Raw genomic sequence first — 24,326 nt, 5'->3', positions numbered from 1 at the left:
AAAAGAGTAATGTCTATGGAGTATTTGTGTCAAATGTGGTGCTTGCATCACCATTTCAAGTATTATTTCAGTTATCTGCTGCACTCTGTCAGAGGGCAGCGAACACTGTTAGCTTCAGGATTAATGAACAAGTGTCACTGAAATAGCAAAAAATTTAATCACTGCACAATAAAAAGGCATTAATAATTTTTGTTTGCAGATTACTTTATTAATCTATAAATAAATTGGCTAAACTATAACGTAATTGACATTTTAATAGAGGAATTATGAAAATACTTTATAAATTATTAGTCCATCTGTTGGGAAAGTGACTGCACGGACCCACACTAGGGGGCGTAAATGAAGGGTCAATAGGATTACAAATAAATGACAATTTATTATGCAAAAGTACAACACAAAACCAAATATGCTGAGTCCAATTAACAACAAAATGGTGATGCGTGGGCAGGCCCGAGGGTAGGAGACGCCTATCCAGAGAACAGCCGGGACCCACGAAGTTCCACCGCCAACAGAGGCCTGCAATACACCAGAGCCGCCAAGTCCTGATTCCCCAGGTAGCCACCCCTCGAGGCTGTCAGACCGGTACTGCTGGCAGGAGCAAAAACAGGTTAAGGTGGGTGTGTGTACACCCAGCAAACAGTCAGCAACTCACAGAAATCCTCCTGAAGGAATAAATCCAGATACTCCCAGAGTGCAGAGGAAAACTGGAGAACGTGCAGTGTCAATGGTTATACTCAGTAAGTCAGAAGTGAGGAGTGGAGACGCCAACTCCTCCAAACTTCCCACAAACTCAGCTACAAGCTGCAAGTATAAGTCACAACTGCAAAGACTTCAGTAACAATGAATGTGCGTATGGCACAAAATGGCTGAGTTGGTTTACCTGTATGGTAAGCTGATAACTCGGCAGAGTTATGCTGTCTCTCCCAGGCTTTTATGGGAGGTGATGATGATGATGATGATAAACAGCTGACAGCCTAACGGTGCGCACCTGGAGACATCAACCGGCCCGTGTGCCCTCTAAGGGCCAAGAAGTGCCAGTGTGGCAGGGCGCCATCTGGTGGTGGGCCAGTAATACCTCCTCCTCGGGTGGTCCACACAACAGGACCCCCCCTCAACCCAGCTTGTCGGGGTGTTCCCGGTAGAAATCCGCCAGGAGGGCGGGATCGAAAATTAAGCTCCTCTTCACCCAGGAGCGTTCCTCCGGTCCATATCCCTCCCAGTCTACCAGATACTGGTAACCCTGACCCCTCCATCGAACATCCAGGAGCTTCCTCACAGTCCAGGCTGGTTCTCCATCGACGATCCGGGCAGGAGGCGGTGCCGGTCCGGGGGTGCAGAGGTCTGAGGTGTGGTACGGCTTGATGCAGGAAACGTGGAACACCGGGTGAATCCGCAGTGAAGCAGGGAGTTTGAGCTTCACTGCAGCAGAGCTGATCACCTTGATGATCCTATATGGTCCAATGAAATGGTCAGTCAGTTTTCGGGAGTCCGTGTGTAGAGGAATGTTCTTGATAGATAACCAAACCTCCTGCCCTGGCTGGTAAGCAGGGGCCGGGGCTCGTCGGCGGTCCGCATGGTCCTTAGCCCGCATCCGGGCTTTCAGGAGAGCAGAGAGGGCTTTCTTCCACACCCGACGGCATCTCCTGAGGTGGGCCTGGACCGAGGGCACCTCGACCTCTCCCTCGACAGCCGGAAACAATGGGGGCTGGTACCCCAAACAGACCTCAAACGGGGAGAGGCCGGTAGTGGATGAGACTTGGCTATTATGTGCGTACTCGATCCAGGCCAGGTGGTGGCTCCAGGCCGTCGGGTGCGCAGATGTGACCCATCGGAGGGCTTGTTCCAGATATTGGTTAGCTTGACTGTTAGTCTGAGGGTGGTACCCGGACGAGAGGCTCACCGTGGCCCCCAGCTCCTTGCAAAAGCTCTTCCAGACCTGCGAGGAGAACTGAGGACCACGATCCGAGACGATGTCCGTGGGGATACCATGTAGACGCACGACATGGTAGACCAGGAGGTCTGCAGTTTCCTGGGCAGTCGGGAGCTTCGGGAGGGCCACGAAGTGGGCCGCCTTGGAGAACCGGTCCACTATCGTCAGGATGACTGTCTTCCCCTGGGAGGCAGGGAGACCCGTGACGAAGTCCAGACCGATGTGGGACAGGCAATGGCTGGAGGAGCCCCTTCTCTGGTTGATGGGTTGCCTTGCCCCTGGCGCAGGTGGTGCAAGCCCGGATGTAATTCCTGATGCCAGCTTCGACTGACGCCCACCAGAACCACTGCCAGACCACTGCCACGGTTCTTCGCACCCCCGGATGGCAGGAGAGCTTGGAACCATGGCAGAAGTCCAACACAGCAGTCCGAGTGTCTGGTAGGACGTACAGCCTGTTGAGAGGACCACCTCCGGGATCCGGATGTCGTGTCAGGGCCTCCCTGACCACTTCCTCCACGTCCCACATGAGGGCTGCGATGATAGTGGATTCCGGTATGATGGTGTCTGGTGGGTCCAACAGCCTTGCTCCAACTTCCTCTTCGTGCACCCGGGACAGTGAGTCAGACCGGGTGTTCTTGGTCCCGGGGCGATAGGTGATTTTGAAGTTGAAGCAACCGAAAAACAGTGACCATCGGGCTTGTCTGGGGTTCAGACGCTTAGTGGTCTGGATGTATTCCAGGTTCCGATGGTCAGTGAGAACCACAAATGGGACCACAGCTCCCTCCAACAGATGTCTCCACTCCTCGAGGGCCTCTTTCACCGCCATGAGTTCCCAATTGCCAACGTCATAGTTCCGCTCAGTGGGGGTCAACCTCCGGGAGAAGTAAGCACAGGGGTGGAGAACACTATCGGACTCCCTGCTCTGGGACAGCATGGCTCCTATCCCTGAGTCAGAGGCATCCACTTCAACAATAAACTGGTGGTTAGGATCGGCTGCACCAGAACCGGTGTTTCAACTCCCTAAACGCGGCTTCGCACCGATCCGACAAGGTGAAGGGGACTTTTGTGGAGGTCAGGGCTGTAAGGGGGGCCGACTACCTGACTATAACCCTTGATGAACCTCCTGTAAAAATTGGCGAACCCTAGGAACTGTTGCAGCTTCCTACGATTTACCAGTTGGGGCCAATCTCTCACCGCAGCTACCTTAGCCGGATCGGGTGCGACGGAGTTGGAGGAGATGATAAACCCCAGGAAGGACAAAGAAGTGCAGTGGAACTCACACTTCTCGGCCTTCACAAACAGCTGGTTCTCCAATAACCGCTGAAGGACCTGACGGACATGCTTAACATGAGTCTCAGAGTCTGGGGAGAAGATGAGGATATCGTCTAGATATACGAAGACGAATTGGTGCAGGAAATCCCGCAGAACGTCGTTAACCAAAGCTTGGAACGTCGCGGGGGCGTTGGTGAGGCCGAACGGCATGACCAGGTACTCAAAGTGACCTAAGGGGGTGTTAAATGCCATCTTCCATTCGTCTCCCTTCCGTATCAGAACCAGATGGTAAGCATTCCTAATATCCAGTTTTGTGAAAATTTTGGGTCCATGCAGGGGCATGAACACTGAATCCAATAGAGGTAACGGGTATCGGTTGCGAACCATGATCTCGTTCAGCCCTCTATAATCAATGCATGGACGGAGTCCGCCGTCCTTCTTGCCCACAAAAAATAAATCTGCACCTAACGGGGATGAAGAATTACAGATGAGTCCGGCAGCTAATGAGTCCCGGATGTAGGTCTCCATTGATTCGCGTTCAGGACGTGAGAGGTTGTACAGCCTGCTGGACGGATACTCAGTGCCTGGAACCAAATCAATGGCACAATCATATGGTCGGTGCGGGGGCAGAGTGAGTGCCAGATCCTTGCTGAAAACGTCAGCAAGGTCATGATACTCAGCCGGTACCTCCGTGAGATTGGGGGGAACTCTGACCTCCTCTTTAACTTCATCGCCAGGTGGCACAGAGGATCTTAAACACTCCCGGTGGCAGGTTTCACTCCATTGAGCCACAACACCAGATGGCCAATCAATCCGGGGACTGTGTTTTGCCATCCATGGAAATCCCAAAATTACTCTGGAGGTAGAAGGTGTTACAAGAAACACAATCTCCTCCCTGTGATTACCAGAGACAACCATGGTTAAAGGCTGTGTCTGGTGTGTGATTTCTGGTAGTAGAGTGCCATCTAGTGCCCGCACCTTTAATGGTGAAGGAACGGCCACCAGAGGGAGCCCTACAGCCTTAGCCCACTTACTATCCAGTAGGTTCCCTTCTGATCCTGTGTCAATCAGTGCAGGAGCAGTAAGGGTTAAATCCCCACAGAGGATTGTGACTGGGAGTCATGCGCATTTGCGTGGGACACCCGTGTGGTACCTCCTCTTCGGGTGGCCCACACAACACCATCAGCAAATAGTTCAAGTTACAAAAACAACATTAAACATTTCATTTAAAAATACATTAATTTATGAATAATTAATGGATTTAAAAAATATTTGAAAATATTAAATGTAATTAATACTATTATTTTCAATGTACTTGCAATTGTTAATTTTAGGGATTTAAGTAATAATGTTTCATTTGATTTAATTAATTTCAACTACAATATTGTTTTGCACTTAATTGACAATGTTATGTTGAAAAAGTTACCTTCATCAATTAAATTTAGCGTTTTAGTTCTTAGAGTGCAGCTAACTTTGCTACATCCATAACACTACGGAACCACTTTGGGTCCTGGATGGCAACCACCCAGGCAGACATAGGACTTCCCTTAAAAGGTATGATGTATTACAATGATCCTTTAAAACAAAAAATTTTATGTCAGTTTGATACAGTAACATTTCCACCACCGGAGTAGCCAGACACCCCCCACCCCCACCTTGCCACCCAGTGACCTGCACCTATCGAAGTCAATGTGATAAACTTTTTATGAATTGCATGTTTGGAGAGTGAATTTGGAGAGTGCAAAGGATTTTTTTTTCCATATTATTTTTATATTTTATAGCCCAACATAATAGTTATATGAATTAGTAATGGTGTTTTAATAAAGAGGCTTATCAAATGTTCACAAGCTGGCAACATCATTCAAGTCTGGATAACGCAGATCCTGAAAACGTTTTTGATAACAGCCTCAGTATATTTAAGCCCGTTCATACAATCTTGGGTGGAGCTGAGGTTTTTTGGTCACTGTGTTGTTCAAGGGTGGTAACAAAATTTCACTTTGATCTCTCTGTTGCATCCTAGTAAATGGAACATATAACCGAACTATATATACACACACACACACGTCTTTGATGTACAACTTTATTCTCAGGGTCGGCGCGTCGTCACCAGGCAAAGTGGCCAAGCTGAAGGCGAGAATTCGTGCTTTCGTGACTGTCCGCTCGGTCTGTATGCTGTTTCATTAAAATCAGCCCTTTTTTATTGTTTCTAACGGCCAGCTGACAGCTATCTTGGCCTCGAACAGTGAGATTTATACACGGAAATGAACCATTGTACATTTCATTGACTTTATTGATGAGTCTGACCCCTTTGAAAAGTGACCAAATCACATGTATTTACATGGGCTCTGCGATGTTTTCAATGAGAAAACACCCCTCAAGGTTACCTGCCTGGATACCGACCTTGAGAATTATTTGTTGAGGTTTTTTTAAATAAACACACCAACCAAACACTGAAGTATTGCTTGTCACTGTTACTCATTTATGAACCCATGATCACATTTGTCTGACCTGAGAGCATTTTCTAAAAGACAATGATGTTCCACAAATTTCTGGAGTAGCATATGAGTTGGCCAGTCAAATAACAGGAGTGACACAGGCCACCCCTTCCACAATTTTAAATCCGCCTGTGCAAATAGTGCTCAACCAGGACATTTAAACTGCTACAGGAAGATCACCATTTAGCTCTCACTTCTTGATTTGCATTGTTCCTTATTGTATAAAAATAAATCCTGCATCCTTTTTTTTTTCATCTGCAAAACACTTTAACAGTCCCTTTATAGCAAATGGATTGTTCTCATTGTTTATTTAGTAGACGCATCCACCTACTTTTCTATTGACGGTGGTTGCTGCCGCATCTGTTGGACCTTTTTCAAAAAATTTTACATCTGATAGCAACTAATGACTAAAACATGATTAAATGCTGTATACATTTAACAATAAAATGTAAAAATAAGTTAAAATACTCCTGCAATTCCAGAAATTCAAGTTAAACTACAGAATGAGCTTTCAGAGTGCAGGTCCAATGCCTTATATAGTTGACATCAATTCATGCAAATTAATTCATTGATACCAAAATATATGGTTCTGTGTGACATTTGATCAGTTCTGTTCCAAACCACATTATCCTTGACTAACATACAGCCCTTTCACCATGGTTAATCCATACTGACTTCAAACTGCTTGAGTTGACATTAAGTCCAACCTTTAAATTGACACGATCATGAGACAGTTGATAAGCAACTTCATATTAGTATTTAATAGTAATAAACCAATTCCTTAAATTAGCCAGTCTCTCTCTCTCTCTCTCTCTCTCTCTCTCTCTCTCTCTCTCTCTCTAATATATATATATATATATATACATATATATATATATATATATATACATACATATATATACATATATATATATATATATATATATATATATATATATACACATATATATACATATATATATATATATATATATATATATACATATATATACACATATATATATATATATATATATATATATATATACACATATATATACATATATATATATACATATATATATACATATATATATATATATATATATATATATATACATATATATATATATATATATATATATATATACATATATACATATATATATATATATATATACATATATATATTAATCAACATTTAGCCTCCCACTGACTGTACAGATGAGGCAAAGAGTTTCCAGGCCTTCCCACTTTGTGTTATGGACAGAATTAATCAATTAAATTAATTGATTAAAATCACACTTCAGGTTAACTCTGCAAGTTTCTAGTACAAGTAAAAAAAAAAAAAAGATAAAATCAGTTCATTAAAATTGATCGGCTGTCACTTTTTGTTAAAATAGAAATGGAAAATGAAATTAAAGAAGATGGAAGATAGCCTTATTTTCCAAGTGCATCTAAATATGTGCAGGAGCCTTGCAGACAATCACCTCCATTTGTCCTTTTGTCTGTCTCACCCCCACCCACCCACCCACCCCACAAACACACACACACACACACACACACACACTGTGTACACTTATGCATCTTTTTTGCCGACTGATTTCACAGAGTAAAGGGAAGGAAATGCTTGCTTATGCACAGTCAGCTGATGACCAGCACCACTTCCTGTTCTAATGACCTTGTCAGTCTGCTGACTGTAAGGAAGGATGCCCAGTCCCACTTCAACATGTTACCATCTCAACTCCATGAATGATGAATGAACGAACAAACTACAAGATCCATTCAATGCAACACCCGTGTATAGCACCAATTCATACAAATCATGTCTTTGTGGTTCACTGACACCATAACAGATAATCTACTAGCATGTTGTCCGTGGGGATCCACGGGCTCTAGATTGGTTAGTGTTTATAAAATAGGTAGCAGACATTTTTCAAGGGTGGTAATAAATTAAGCAAAGCTTGTATAATGAGTTGGAATGGCGCGCGAGTCCAAAATGTTTTTAGAACCTTAGACCTCAACAATTTTTAGAAGAAGAACTCAAACCAATTATTTCCTGTTAATTATGCAATGTTTTAATATAAATTTTTTTTGTCTTAATGTATTTATAAATTGTTTAGGTTTTTGTTATCATATACACACTATTATTATTTTATATTTTTACTTCTATTTTGTCATTTGCTTTTTAAATGTACCACAATAGAAATAAGTGTTTTCACTTTCTTGTGTCATCCATACATTTTTAACGTATTTACAATTATATTATGTACTTACTAAATAAAATCAGTCACCACACTCATGCCTTTAATAAAAAGACAACCTACCGCCCCCTGTTGGAATGGCGCGTAAGTCCAGAAAGCAGTTGGCAACATCCATTGTTCTGTTTTCACAGTGTTCATCCTTGACCTAAAATACATAAGCACACTAAACAGCAAATATCAGCTGCCCACAGTTTCTCTATGATTGAAGCTGTTTGCACGCACACACATCTTGAATTTGACAAAGACTGTGGCAGAAGACATTAAAAAAACTACACGTCTCACTCATGGTACCAACATGACACTTAAGTTACTCATGGTAACAGCAACATGAGACTTAAATAAACTGACTAAACCAATTGAGCTACAAAATACAATAAACCAATAGCGCTAACAACACTGCTAAACTAACAAGAACCACAACAACATTTAAAACCTCAAAATCCAAAACTCCCATCATGCATTACAGCACAGTGTCGATTGTTTACTGGTTAGCTAAAATTGCTCATTTCTCCATATATTTTTAATATTTGGCCTGTCAACTTTCCGTTTTTGGCAGTGTTCATCCTTGACCCAAAATACATAAGTACACCAAACGGCAAATGTCAGCTCTCCCTGGTTTTTGCATGATCAAAGCCACACACACACACACACACACACACACACACACACACACACACACACACACACACACACACACACACACACACACACACACACACACACACACACACACACACACACACACACACACACACACACACACACACACACCACTTGGCTATTATAATGTAGATACTGGCTCCAATCTGAGTTAAATGTTAAGACCTGTCAAGGTCACCCAAGATAAAGCTCATGTAGCCAACAGAGAGACATTCTATAACTTCATATTAGTGTTCCATAGTAACCATAAGCGTGTCTTTAAACAATTCCTAAAAAATAAATAAAGTAACTGCTCCAAATATTCCCAGTCTTTCAACACTGGGCACAAATTCTGACCTTGGCATGTGACTGACTTTTAACTGAGTTTTCTCTTGATCAAATCACTTTGTCCTTGACTGGCTCTCAATTATTCCACCACGTCTACTGCAAATTGGATTTATTAAAAAAAAAAAAACTACAGGTTATGTTGTTCACAACTGAAAGTAGAACACCTCACATACTCCTTCATGCACTAATGAACGGTGATGTTTTGGTTGGTGTTTAGAAGTATGTGAAAGTACTCTTTTTGTCACCCTGTCGATTATTTGCCAGTAGAGTGGGATGTCAGCCAAGGTCAAGATTTACCCAAATACAAGCCTGTTAATCTGTCTGTAGACACAACACCATGTTCTCATTCTGACAGGTTGTTATATACTGCCACCTGCTGCCGAGATCTTGAAATGCTGTGTCAGCAATTTTCTTCTTGAATTATTTAATTTACATGGGAAATTTATCTAATTTCTTCTTCTTTATGTTAACAGTTTGAACAGAGCATAACTGCCTGTTCTTGCCGAATTTCCAAAAATGATTACCAAAGTGTGCCTAACACTTCTGCACCTCACTGGGAAAACTGAAATATTTACATTTACTAATCAATTTAAGTTAAATGTGTGACCACTTTTAACGTTCAGAAACAAAATATTTTATAGAATTTTTCAATATTCTATCATTTTATTCAAAATTAGTCTTCAATCCAACCCTTAACTGGAGTAAGCGGTTGAAGGTGAGAGTCATTTCTGTAAATTCTATCAGTCTTACAAATTTAAATATAAGTATTTAAGTGTAAAACCTGCGTTTCTAACATACGACGGCGTTTTAGTGACACAGTGAGTTTTGTTTTTGTTTGTTTGTTTTTTTGTTTGTTTGTTTGTTTGTTTTTAGACTTCAAGAATAAAGTCGTAACATTACAAGAAAAACCTCGTAACATTACGAGAAAAAAACTAACTCGTAATATTCCGAGAATAAAACTCATAATATTCCGAGAATAAAGTCGTAATTTTATGAGGAAAAAAGTCGTAATATTGCGACTTTATTCTCGCAATATTACGAGTTTTTTTTCTCATAAAATTACGAATTTTTCCTCTCATAACATTGCGACTTTATTCTCAAAGTCTAAAAATAAATAAATTAATTAATTAATGAATATATATATATATATATATATATATATATATATATATATATATATATATATATATTATATATGACAACCCTCAATGTGGCCCTAAAGCGCCGTCGCCGCAAGTATACCTTTCCAATATGGCGGTCTTGACACGCGTGCACTTCCCACCTCTCTGGTGCAACCCTTATTATAAAACGAACGCACACCACAAAGGGCGTACCACAACTTCCTTTTAACCAATCATAACTGTTTAAAAAAGAGCGAACCGAGCCTGTGATTAGTTTAACAAACAGCCTGTCAAATTAATATTCTATTTAATCGCAGTTCCGCGTACCACGCTTCCTTGTTACTGACGATTTTACTAAAATTCTTGTATTGTTTTTCTTTTTTTATTTTGTCGTTATTTTCTTTGTAAGGATTCTTTATTTTCAGACTCTCTCCTTTTCTACAGTTTGACGTTAAAGTTGTGCTGGACAAAGATGCCTTTCAGGTGACTCATTCACGAATAGTTTGGTAATAATTGTTGAGCTACATCTCCTAAAATAACTGTAGTTATTCTCAAATGGTGAACGTTTTACGTTTCAGGGTTAATTAAATAATGACTTTTTGTCTACATTTAGTAATTTGTTTTAGTTAATGATACAAAGAGAGTCTGTTGTGGTGGTTTGCATTGTCAAGCCTGTTTTTGATTACTCATCAGTGGTTTGATTTTTTTTTTTTTTTTTTTTTTTTAATTAGTCTCTTCCAGCGTCCTTGGTCTTCTGATGCCAGATTAGATGACAAAACTGTAGTCGTCACAGGTGCCAACACTGGGATTGGTAAAGAAACAGCACTTGATCTGGCAAAGCGAGGTGGGTGACCTTTATCTGCCAGGTGTAATCAAAGGGTGGACTTTAGGCTTACCCCCCACTCCCTGAAAAAAATTCAACACACACACTGATGGGACAAAATTACACTCTAAGAAATTAAATGTTGAATTTAATTGATAGTTAAAGTAACTCTTTCGACATAAAATTGTCAATTAAGTGCAAAACAAAATTGTAGTTGAAATTAATTAAATCAAATAAAAAACTTAAATTCTTAAAATTAACAATTGCAAGTATAATGAAACTAATAGTATTAATTAGATTTAAAACCCCTGTGTTTCATTTCTTAGAGTGTATACTTTCTGATAACCTCAGGCAAATGAAAGACATCATAAAACTGACCAATACACCCACCTTTACACAATAAATATATTTTGGATTATTCTCGAGGTTGGCGCCAGGTCACGTCAGCGAAGTGGCCAAGCTGAAGGCAAGAATTCGTACTTCCGCAACTGGCCACTCTGTCAACCAGTTTATTTTTGTTTCTAACAGCCCAGTGATGGCTATCATTACCTGGAACGGTGAGACTTGCACACTAAGATGACCTGAAAATAATCTTTGTACTTTAAATTGACTTTGACGAGTATGAGCCCTTTTGTGACCAAATTACATGTATTTGTATTGAGCTCGGCAATGTGTACACTGACAAACGCCCCTAGAGGCGAAATGCCCAGATGACCGACCTTGAGAATAGTGTTTCGTGACATGATGCCGCATAATCCAACTATTGGTTGTGGCGATATCTTAACTTGTGTGTGTGTTCCACATTTATGGCATGTCTGTGATATGGTGTCACTCATAGCATCTAATTACAAATTACTTACCAGTTGTTGGCTGTTTTGCCTTAGCTTTCTAGCACAGGGGTCACCAACTCTGCTGTACTCTTTTATTGGGTGTTTTCAAACTCTCCTTGCTCCAACCACTGCTAACTGTCTAAGCCAGGTGTGCTCAGTCAGAGTTAATTAGGTGTGAGTAGAAACCATGCAGGATAGTGGACCTCAAGGGGCAGTAATAGACTCCTGCTCTTACCCAATTGGTTGCAGAGCTATTCTGCAACCCACTTATAAAATGGACAAATCCGAGGAAGATTCCTAACAATTTGAGCATAAACCTGCTCACCTGTTTAAATCATCTTGAGGGGATATGTCCTCTGTCTTGTTGTTTATCATCCCAGGCATTCAGACTTATTTGAGCCTGGAGAAGGTCTATGCCATGCTGCTATCCCACCCTGTGCACAATTTTGAAATCAAATCAAAGTTGATTAACTTTGCTCAAAAGCACACCAGTATTATTTAAAGTTTAAAATCCAGACTGTCCTGTTTTTGAAAAGTGACTGAGCAATGATGACACTCCACCTTGTGTAAAAAGCAGCAGTAGACTTGAGTTGTGCAAGCAAGCAGATATGTTGTAAAGCGCAAGCAAATGAAAGTTCAAATTTGAAACTGTTCAAATACAACAAGCTTTATTTTTCCATGTTTTTTTGTTTTCCTCTCAGCTAAAGTAGTTTGTATATCTTCAGTAAAAGTAGTCCTACCAGATGGCACAAATAGAAGGCCAGGATTATCACTTGTCACTAAAGTTTATAAAACCAAGACATGTGGCAAATGCCTGCTACAGACACAAGTGTAGCTTGTTTTTGGAGACCGAACCTCATAATGTAAACGGCAAAAGTAACACTGACTGTAATCAGCAGACACGTACTGTATACCGACCCTCTTGTCACCCAGTGTCACTTAATTTGTTTTTGTCTCTCTCTTATTATCTCAGAAGATGGCAGAATTGTCAAGATTTGGGTTTAGGGTCGTGAGTGGAAGTAACATGGGGAAACTTTTTACATAATGAATTTTATTTTTCTTTCTGCATTTTAAAAAGCCTGACAAAAATAAATACTGTTTTCCACATTGTGGCTTTTTTTTTTGCCTTATGTGCACAAAGATGTCACTGAATTTAGCTTGGTGTAGTTAATGGCTCCCAACCGTACAACTTAGAACACAGTAATGTTTGGGCATGTTTAATTCCACTTTTAACCACAATACAAATATGGTGAGCTTCTTGCTATGCGCTGTGACCCTGATGTCTGACACTGGCTACATCGGCGTACTAGATACTTATGCTAAACCAGTGCCTCACAATTCATAGGCTGTCCGAATACTGACTAGTTTTCTAGTAGTCGAATGGGAACCGGGTGACCTATTCGGTCTTTATTGACTGAAACATCCACACTACACTATCCCGTGATGCTGCTGGAGTCTGGTAAGATTCCAAACATACATGAAAATGGTGGAGGCATCAAATGAGTTGTGCTATTGTTTAAATGTGCATTTACATCTTCTGCTGCAAAATGGATATTTTTGCAGTGTATCTGTAAACACAGGAGTCTAGGGAGGGGAAGGATGGCAGTGGAGTAGTACATCCAAATTGTGTCCCTACATACTCTTGCTGACTGCAAGTATGTACTACAGTAATGGCCAAATAATAGGATCCTAATCAACGTTGGTACGTACTCTGATGCAGTGTTGGTTAATGCTACTGGAAATACGATGGACTGAGATTTCAGTGGTTAACCCCAGTACTATCACGCCACTCTATCAGCTGTACAGAGATCAGTGCTTAATGCAGTCAGGAGGCTTCAAATATATGGGGAGAGGCTTCTTAAGGCAAAAATCTATAAAGAACATTTTGGTAGTGTTTAATCCAGTGTTATCTAAGATATTGTACAATACAAACATAGGCTTGTCTGTTTGCCTTATAGTCTCACCTAAATGCTACAAACAATGACCTGAAGCTCAAAAAGGGCTCAAGAACATAATCATCTCACTACTAGTCTGCATCATAGGTTTTTATAGAATTTTCAATAATGTTGAATGATTGTTCACATCTGCCAATAAATACCCTTGGCCTAATTTCCCCTTTAATATAATGCACGTGTTGTACACCTGTTGTCATAAGAGGGCGCTCTTTAAGCGCTGCTATGTGTCTCACTTGCATGTTACCTGTATGTTTTTACAAACATTACCTCATCACATTTGAAAGCTGTTTACTTCTTTAGGGGCAAAGGTCATCATGGCATGCAGAGACATGGAAAAAGCTGAGGCTGCTGTGAAAGAAGTCATTGAACAATCTGGCAATCAAAATGTCACTTGCATGAAGCTGGACTTGGCCAACAGCAAGTCGATCAGAGAATTTGCTGAAGCAATCAACACAGGTATTTCAATAAAACCTGCTTTTGTGTTCAAAAGGTTTTTAGAGAACTATGAAACTGCACTGACTGACATTTTAACATCTTATGCAGGAGAAACCAAACTGAACATCCTGATCAACAATGCCGGTGTGATGGTTTGCCCTTACGGGAAAACAGCAGATGGCTTTGAAATGCAGATCGGTGTCAATCACTTTGGTAAGTAAAACTGTGCATGGCAAATAAAAGGTTGGTGTCATAGATGTCTAAAAATGCATCTGTGGTGGTCAGAAATAATTTGTGTGTGTGATAACACACGCACCCAGTTGTGTACACATTTGGCTTGTACATCATGTGTTTATTGGAAATGGTTTTATATTGTCACAAACTGCATTACAATTCTCCTGAATGTTTGTGGTGTACTCTGGCCTCATAGCAATTTGAGAAACTTCTGTTTTTCTGTCTAACATATCAAAAGTCCATTGGTTGACTTGTGACAGATTTTTGTTTTGACACGTTTGTTAAGCAGGAGGAGATTACATAATACAGTGCCAGATTGCTTTTTACAGTTGACATTGGCCACCTTTGAAAACAAGATATGTCCAATTTAGTCTTGACAACTCATAATGTTGGTTAGAAATATACAATGTTTGGATTCATAATGTATTTTAAACTGCAAATAAATACAGGTCTAATTACAACTATAAAATCATCTGAAGTGAAATGTCCTGAATTGTAATAGAAATATCTGGAATTGGCATCTCATAGTTGACAGTGAATTGTACATCAGGTGTATAGCATAAATTGTTGGTTAATGCTTACTAATCAGATTGTACAGCAATCTGAGATAACGAATTAGAATTTTGAGTAGATAATTTTAGTCATAAATGAACTGTTTACATCTGCCAAGTGAGGGCAAAGGCTGTGTGCACCTGCAAGTTTGACATGTTACCTCAAACTGTAGTAGCCAAATCTAGTTAAAATGGTATGTGTGTGTGTATGTGGGGGGGCAAGAATCCTGAAAACTTTTTCTTTACCTCTTGCCTTCTCACTGAGATAAGATACTTACTTACCAATAGTATACAAATAATGAATGTTTGAGTTCAATGGAACAAATATTTCGTGAGGTGAAAGCTGAAACATACCATTCGAGTTGAATCGTATGTTCCAGCTTTCACATCATTAAATATTTGTACCATTAAAATGTAATATTTATTATTTTTTTATATAATGGCTAAAATAGATCTTGTTGTTTTAATCATTTATAAACAGAAAAGGGACTTACATTTTGGTGTTCCACTGCTAAAGTCCAAACTGACATGTAGTCCAGTGATGCAGTGCACTGACTTCGAACTTTCATTAAAAAAGACTGTAGCTCCTCAGTCCAGCCAAAAATCACATCAGCTTTTCATCTGAACAGCTCTTCATGCATCCAGATGTCTTACAGTGGAGTGGATTATGTGTTAAAAGAATTGGCACCGTCAGTTAGGTCAATCAAATTCTCACTTGTGGTGTTGTCCCATGCGTGTGCGTGCACTCACACAACCGAGTCGGCGCTTGTGCGCGTGTGTACATCCTCAGTGCAGTGAAAAAAAATTGAATCCGAAATTAGTCCAGCTTTTCATTCTAACAGTCTCCAGACAGCTGTGTGTGTGTGGTGCAATGGTACCAAACATATGGAACCAAATGCAATGCAACACAAATGGGATGAATAGTCCATATCATGTGACATACAAAGCACCAAACGAATGACAAGGATCCACTCAGCCATTATATAACATGAGATGAGCCAGCAGTGTTGGTGCGCTTGGTTTCAGTGTGGGAGGCTCCCAGTTCAAACCACACCCCTGCCACATTCCTTCATGTAACAAGTTGTCAGGAAGGGTATCCAGCATAAAACCTGTGTCAAATCAACACGCAGAACCACCTTTGGTCTGCTGTGGTGACCCCAAGTGAAAACAAGGGAGTAGCTGAAGGATCTTTTTTTTTTTTCCTGATGGTGCCAAGAGTTTATGTAAAATTGTGTACCAAGGAAAGTACTTTAGGTTGGATCTTTCAGCCAACCAGCTATATTTGGGTTACAGTCCAATAAGCTGTCACTTCTGCTCTGACATTATCACTGAAGACAATACGAGGTCTGTCAATAAAGTATAGGTCCTTTTTATTTTTTTCAAAAACTATATGGATTTAATTCATATGTTTTTACGTCAGACATGCTTGAACCCTCGTGCGCATGCGTGAGTTTTTCCACGCCTGTCGGTGACGTCATTCGCCTGTGAGCACTCCTTGTGGGAGGAGTCGTCCAGCCCCTCGTCGGAATTCCTTTGTCTGAGAAGTTGCTGAGAGACTGGCGCGTTGTTTGATCAAAATTTTTTCTAAACCTGTGAGGCACATCGAAGTGGACACGGTTTGAAAAATTAAGCTGGTTTTCAGTGAAAATTTTAACGGCTGAGAGATTTTGAGGTGATTGTCGCTTTAAGGACTTCCCACGGTGCGAGACATCACGCAGCGCTCTCAGCCGCCGTCGTCAGCCTGTTCAAGCTGAAAACCTCCACATTTCAGGCTCTATTGATCCAGGACGTCGTGAGAGAACAGAAGTTTCAGAAGAAGTCGGTTTCAGCATTTTATCCGGATATTCCGCTGTTAAAGGAGATTTTTTTTAATGAAAGACGTGTGGACGGGTCCGCGCGTCGGCTCGCAGCCGCCGCGACGCTCCGCCACAGGAAAAACACCTCCGTTGGAAGCCTTAAGGACAAGTTGGAACATGTCCTGCTGTTAAACAATTTCTCATATACTCACTCCACTGAAAGCCATCAAAAGCCACCTGGATTTTACAAATGGTTATCAACACCGAGGTGTCTTTCCTGTGCCGCCGCACCGCGTCGGCTGCGTCCCGACGCGCGGACCCGTCCGCACGTCTTTCATTAAAAAAATCTCCTTTAACAGTGGAATATCCGGATAAAATGCTGAAACCGACTTCTTCTGAAACTTCTGTTCTCTCACGACATCCTGGATCAATAGAGCCTGAAATGTGGAGGTTTTCAGCTTGAACAGGCTGACGACGGCGGCTGAGAGCGCTGCGCGACGTCTCGCACCGTGGGAAGTCCTTAAAGCGACAGAATCACCTCAAAATCTCTCATCAGCCGTTAAAATTTTCACTGAAAACCAGCTTAATTTTTAGAACAGTGTCCACTTCGATGTGTCTCACAGGTTTAGAAAAAATTTTGATCAAACAACGCGCCAGTCTCTCAGCAACTTCTCAGACAAAGGAATTCCGACGAGGGGCTGGACGACTCCTCCCACAAGGAGTGCTCACAGGCGAATGACGTTACCGACAGGCATGGAAAAACTCACGCATGCGCACGAGGGTTCAAGCATGTCTGACGTAAAAACATATGAATGAAATCCATATAGTTTTTGAAAAAAATAAAAAGGACCTATACTTTATTGACAGCCCTCGTATTTACAAACTGTTTTCTTAATAGTGCATTTTATCTATAAAGCATTTATAGTTTTTATTTAAACGCATCATGCTTAAATTTATTTTGCATGGACACCAAGTGGCTTTAATTTGGGGCTTTCATGTCTACCTGTATGTAATGGCCACAAAGTTGCTGGTGAGTTCTGGGAAAAGGCATTTTCTTAATGCATACCACATGGGGTGAACTTCTCCATGTATACAGTCACTGCAGGAATTTCTAATAAGTCCTCTGATACTGCATTGGGGATTATAGTTTGATTACAGCTTGTTGTGCTGATGTCTAAGACAAATGGTCCCTTGATTAGATAGCAAGTGTAGTTTATTATACTGCATCCAGAACACTTCATCCCTGCCAAGGTTTATAGACCTAATCTACACACACACAATCCTCCAATACTACAACCCCTGGCAAAAATTATGGAATCACCGGCCTCGGAGGATGTTCATTCAGTTCTTTAATTTTGTAGAAAAAAAGCAGATCACAGACATGACACAAAACTAAAGTCATTTCAAATGGCAACTTTCTGGCTTTAAGAAACACTATAAGAAATCAAGAAAAAAGATTGTGGCAGTCAGTAACGATTACTTTTTTAGACCAAGCAGAGGAAAAAAATTATGGAATCACCCTGTAAATTTTCATCCTCAAAACTAACACCTGCATCAGATCTGCTCGTTGACATTGACCCTGTGCCATGACATTGACCCTATGTGTCTTTTTGCAAGGAATGTTTTCGCAGTTTTTGCTCTATGGCAAGATGCATTATCTTGAAAAATGATTTCATCATCCCCAAGCATCCTTTCAATTGTCCAAAATATCAACGTAAACTTGTGCATTTATTGATGATGTAATGACAGCCATCTCCCCAGTGCCTTTACCTGACATGCAGCCCCATATCATCAATGACTGTGGAAATTTACATGTTCTCTTCAGGCAGTCATCTTTATAAATCTCATTGGAACGGCACCAAACAAAAGTTCCAGCATCATCACCTTGCCCAATGCAGATTCGAGATTCATCACTGAATATGACTTTCATCCAGTCATCCACAGTCCACGATTGCTTTTCCTTAGCCCATTGTAACCTTGTTTTTTTTTTCTGTTTAGGTGTTAATGATGTCTTTCGTTTAGCTTTTCTGTATGTAAATCCCATTTCCATTAGGCGGTTTCTTACAGTTCGGTCACAGACGTTGACTCCAGTTTCCTCCCATTCGTTCCTCATTTGTTTTGTTGTGCATTTTTCGATTTTTGAGACATATTGCTTTAAGTTTTCTGTCTTGACGCTTTGTCTTCCTTGGTCTACCAGTATGTTTGCCTTTAACAACCTTCTCATGTTTGTATTTGGTCCAGAGTTTAGACACAGCTGACTGTGAACAACCAACATCTTTTGCAACATTGCGTGATGATTTACTCTTTTAAGAGTTTGATAATCCTCTCCTTTGTTTCAATTGACATCTCTCATGTTGGAGCCATGATTCATGTCAGTCCACTTGGTGCAACAGCTCTCCAAGGTGTGTTCACTCCTTTTTAGATGCAGACTAACGAGCAGATCTGATATGATGCAGGTGTTAGTTTTAGGGATGAAAATTTACAGGGTGATTCCATAATTTTTTGCTCAGAATTGAGTGATTCCATATTTTTTTCCTCTGCTTGGTCTAAAAAAGTAACCATTACTGACTGCCACAATCTTTTTTTTCTTGATTTCTTATAGTGTTTCTTAAAGCCAGAAAGTTGCCATTTGAAATTACTTTAGTTTTGTGTCATGTCTGTGATCTGCTTTTTTTTTCTACAAAATTAAACAACTGAATGAACATCCTCCGAGGCCAGTGATTCCATAATTTTTCCAGGGTTTGTAATCCTGATTGTGTATCCAGTCCTATGAAGAGTTTAGGCACTTGTGGTGCTTCTTTTTTCAAACACCTTGTAAAGTGTTAAGCATTGAGGAAGCTCAGTTAGGTGAGCCAGCAAATGTCACAGGCTAGAGGCTTTGCACATCACGTGCAGGATGGTACCACCCACAGCTGCAGGTCAAGTTTAGCCGGTCGCAATACACTTTGCTGTCAAAACAAGCCATTTCAACTCCTCTTTCCTCACATGGGTATGGTTAAAAATGGTAAGTTTTGGTTAAAAACCTGCCACAAACTTTAGTCCTCTCATTAAGGAAGCCACTTCTGCAAATAAGTGAGCTGGATTTCTCTCCACAATCACACAGCAGTGCACAACATTCAGTAAAGTTAATGAACAATATCACAAAGGGTAGGGTTAGAAATGGCGACATAAAGAATAAACATGCCACAAACATTACTCATTTTGTTAAGGAAGCCACGCACGACGGGACCACAAAAGAGACTGTTCTATTTTTCTCCACAATCGCACAGCAGCGTACACAACATTCAATAAAGTTAGACTAACATTTTCACTAAATACTATTATAAATATGCAAGTCCAGTTAACCACCTAAAAATGACAAAAAAAATTTTCCTTGTGCCACAGTAATTCAGCACCAGAAAGATGCCTGGTATGTTAAGCTACTCCACTATTAGGTCCAACAATGAGTTTATCTCAAAGCTTGTCCAAAGATTTGCAGTATGTACGGTGTTTTATCGTGTAAATCCTGGAAGCCCCGCATTTGGCAGTGAAGTGTGGCCTGGACACGTGACTGCAAAGCCTCTATAGAAAGCAACTAGAAGATACAGTCTGCTAAATGAGGGCATTACTTCATGATTCTGTAGGTGGCAAACTTTAGCACATTCCACAATTGGACTTTCTGTTCTCTTTGGGTTTGACATAAGAAAGCTACATCAGAATTTAAAAGGCTACCTTTCAACAGGTTTGCTGCAGTACTGGTATGCACTTGTACATACTTTGAGGTAAGGTGGGGAAAAGGACATCTAAAAGCATAATTAGTCCAGGGGGTGCTAAAACATCTTAAATATAATTAACAAGAGGCCCGTATTCTAAAATGACTCTTGGGTCAGTCCAACGTTTTTGTCTCTACTTGTTAATCTCATTTTCTAGGGCACTTCCTGTTGACCCATTTGTTGATTGACCTGATTAAGAAGTCTGCACCAGCCAGGATCGTCACAGTGTCTTCATGGGCTCACACATGGGGTAGCATCAACCTGGAAGACATAAATAGTGAGAAGAGCTACAACAAGAGGTGGGCCTACTCCCAGAGCAAGCTGGCCAATGTTCTCTTCACTCGCTCACTGGCCAAGAAGCTTGAAGGTGTGCATTATCTCTAATGTATCCACCCTGGAAAGTGAGGTGAAACAGCATTTTGAGAGTACCCTATGTCCTCTCTTTGTGACCTTGATTATTTGCTTTACTGGTTAGTGACCATCAGGCTTTGTTGCAGGTACTGGTGTGACAACCTATGCTCTCCACCCTGGGCTTGTCCAGACTGAGTTATGGCGTCACATGAACCCCTTTCAGCGTGCTGTAATGACCGTGGTTAGTCCCTTCACCAAAAATTCTGTCCAGGGAGCCCAGACGTCCATCTATTGCGCTGTAGAGCCCAAACTGGAGAAAGAAAGCGGTGGATACTACAGGTACTGTAGTCTCTCCCCAGAGTAAAACTCAAGGCGCCCGGGGAGTTTTGAGTTTTACTCACAAAACTCCCCGGGTGCCTAAAGGCGACTTCTGCTCCTAACTGGCAATTAGGATGGGTTAAATGCAGTAGACACATTTCATTGTGCAGGGAACATGTTCCTCTGTGCATATGACAATAAAATTCTTTTGAATCCTTGAATCTTTTGAACAATGTTGGGTTGCATAGGTTCTCAGTCATCCAGACAAGGGTAAGAGTGTCCCAGAAGCTTAATTAAGGTTCACAAGAAGTCCAGTTGCCTTGGCTCAACTTCAGGAACCTTTTTGCTATATGATGAAATAATCAAACTTGAGTGCTGAAATTAATGAATGAATACATTCAAGGTAATTTTTAAACGTAGAAAACCCAAATTGGGAACGTCAGATCTGAAATGCATGCATTCACACTTGATTAGCTTAGAAAACTAATTTTATAGATTCCTGCAGTAACACATTTACACCTCAGTTTTCTTTAAAGAAAACAAGTTACTACAGCTGCTTACTTGCTGACATTGTTCAATGCTTACATGGACTGGGTGTTGGGTAGGGTTGTAGGTGCTTTTGTTGGTGAGAAAAGGTTTACTGACCTTGATTTCACACAGTGCTGTGATCTGTGCCTGGATGGATGCACTTGAGAAGCTGAGTGAGGAATGGGACTGTTTGAGTTGGTGATTTTGCTAAATAAAGATGCTCTGTCTGAATACTTGCTATGTACTTAATGTCTGTTAGTACAGTTGGGCATGCTGCCCAACCATTACTTTACTGTGGTAGCGACATCTTACCTGTATGCAGATGACTCACAGATCTACCTCTCAGTAACACCACTATTGTCTAAAATACATCAAAGCATGATTGAACTCTAAGGATATGTTGCACAAAGTTCATAACTCAGATTTTGGCTATTAGAGGTCATGTGGTGATGTACCTGTATTAATTTGTGCCCTTCAGTGCACAGTCTGTAAGCATACGCCAATCAAAACAAACAGCTACAGAGACTGATGAAAACAAAGTACTCCTTAGTACTTGTCTTGTAAACAAACTGCTACTAATGTTAAGAACAGAGCTGCAGATTAACTGTAAACTTTACATGCATCATGGAGTTTCAGCTACTTGTCCAAACAGCCGGTTAAGAGTGTCTTGGAGAGTTTCACATGTGAATTCAATGCAGCAGTTACAACAGGTTTAAAACGGCATCCTGCTGCAGTACATTTAGTGAATTTCCCCACTGTGGGACTACTAAAGAATTATTTTAGTACTGACAACAGACTCATACATATCTGGATCTTAAATCTGACACTCAAAAATGCAGAGCCAAGTGTCTGTCTCATCGCTGTACACAGCATTGTTCTGAGTGGTGCGCATGATGCTTGTGCAGATCCGCCAGCTGGTAGAAAGCCCTGAAACTGCTGAAGATAACATTCCCAACTTCTTCCAAACATCTGCTCACAGGGCCGCTGATCTGAATGAATGCTGATCCATCACTGCCATATCAGTCGTTTCATTATATGATGTTGGAGCGTTCTTGTCACATGGGTACATCCTCCATTGTGCTGTTTCTGAGTTTATTTGGACTGTCGCCACCGAGACATGCCAAGTAAAACATCTTCAGAAATCTACCTGCTGAGTGAGGGGTTCAATTAAGTATGTCAGCAACCACATGAGTGGATAGACGGACGAATAATCTGATGTGGTGTTGAATGGCGTATTACATGCCACATGAAGGTAAAATTGAGGTTATGCTGTGTGCTGCTGTTCTTCTGGATTCAGGATCCAAAACCCGCAGTTACAAACTGGTGTCAGATTAGATGTGACTATTTCTTAACTAGACAAACTGATAAATTCTGTTAAATTTTTAATCTCAATGGGTTCACGATGGCCTACATATCCAGCCTATTGAAGCTGTATGGTCCATCAAAGTCACTCAGGTCTGTGGATCAGCTGCTCTCTGACATCCCTAAAATATAAAAACTCAGGGTGACCTGAGATTTCTCATTTATTCCTTAACTTGGAATGATGTCTCTTGCTATGTCTGGATGTAATGTTGCCTTATCTGCTGTAGATCACTTTGCATTTTATTTCTATATAAATGTGTGTATACTCCATGAATACAGCTGGATTGTGTTGAAAGTTTGCATTTGCTTATATGTGTTCACTTAGTGATTGTGCACCTGCTAACTGCTCAACGGCTGCCAAAGACGACAACCTGGCGCAGAAGTTGTGGGATCTGAGCTGTCAGATGCTGTCTATTACGTGGGACTAATTTAACTTTGCCCTGGAGAGATCAAAGACTGTCACACTAACACAGCCTGCCTGAAAATCTTTTTTTTTTTTTTTTTTTCTTGCAACGTGATTTACAAATGTTGAGTCTTTAACACCTTGATCTTAAATATGCAGTTTGTCAGTGGTGCTACACTGATGCTTCATAATAACTGGAAATGATGAAAGCACTTTTTAAAATGTAATTTCTAATAAAGCATTTTCTCTCTTGTCCCTTATTGTTTTCTTGGCTGTGAAAATTTCTATCTGGAATGACCTCTCAGGCAAAGATGTGTGCTGTAAGCAAGGCTATAAAATTCTATAAGTGTAAGCTTATTTGTTACATAGTTAATGTTGTCTATGCTCATTAATTATGGACATTAACGCCCCCCCCCAATCTGGCAGGTGCCTCCACATGGTAGTGTCTCTATACAGTGCTGTGGAAAGTTTGTGCACTCTTGAGCTTTAACATTTGAAATTTTTACATCAAAAAACAAATTCACACCTTTATATATATTAAAACTTATAAAGTAATGCCCTTTAAACTCACAGTGAAAGTAATCTATAAATCATGACTTAAAAGAAAAATCTAAAACCCAAAATGATGTGAATAAGTAAGTACACCCTTTAGTATAGCACATGTAAACCATCATGTTTACATTGTTTTCTTCAGCCAAGTTGGGGGCTGGATACATGAACACTTCCAAGACCCTGACCAAGTCTTGGACTTACATTAAATAGAAAAACAAATGGTGTGGTACTCAATGGTAAATCGGCTGTGCAAGAAGGAAATGAATGAGGAAAGCCACCAAGACACAGACAACCCAGAGCAAATTGTAGACTTTTTGACAAATGCCACATTGTGCAAGTTTTGAACTTTGCATCTGTTATACAGCTTTGTGATGAAGTGGTAAAGAGA

The 24,326-nt window shown here is 40.7% G+C and overlaps 1 protein-coding gene across 1 annotated transcript; it reads left to right on the top strand.

Moving 5' to 3' along the window:
- Positions 1 to 10,352: 10,352 nt before the first annotated feature.
- On the top strand, positions 10,353 to 23,641 carry rdh12l (retinol dehydrogenase 12, like). Its single transcript, XM_034166600.1, has 7 exons — positions 10,353 to 10,531; positions 10,780 to 10,892; positions 13,957 to 14,112; positions 14,200 to 14,304; positions 20,582 to 20,791; positions 20,922 to 21,114; positions 23,309 to 23,641. The coding sequence occupies exons 1-7, from the start codon at positions 10,521 to 10,523 to the stop codon at positions 23,409 to 23,411; spliced, it is 891 nt and encodes a 296-aa protein (XP_034022491.1). The 5' UTR covers positions 10,353 to 10,520; the 3' UTR covers positions 23,412 to 23,641.
- The last annotated feature ends 685 nt before the right edge of the window (positions 23,642 to 24,326 follow it).

Source organism: Thalassophryne amazonica, chromosome 1 (genome assembly GCF_902500255.1).
Source record: "Thalassophryne amazonica chromosome 1, fThaAma1.1, whole genome shotgun sequence".
Taxonomy (NCBI): Eukaryota; Metazoa; Chordata; class Actinopteri; order Batrachoidiformes; family Batrachoididae; genus Thalassophryne; species Thalassophryne amazonica.
Note: the sequence above shows the minus strand (reverse complement) of the source record. Positions and strands in the feature narration are given on the sequence as shown.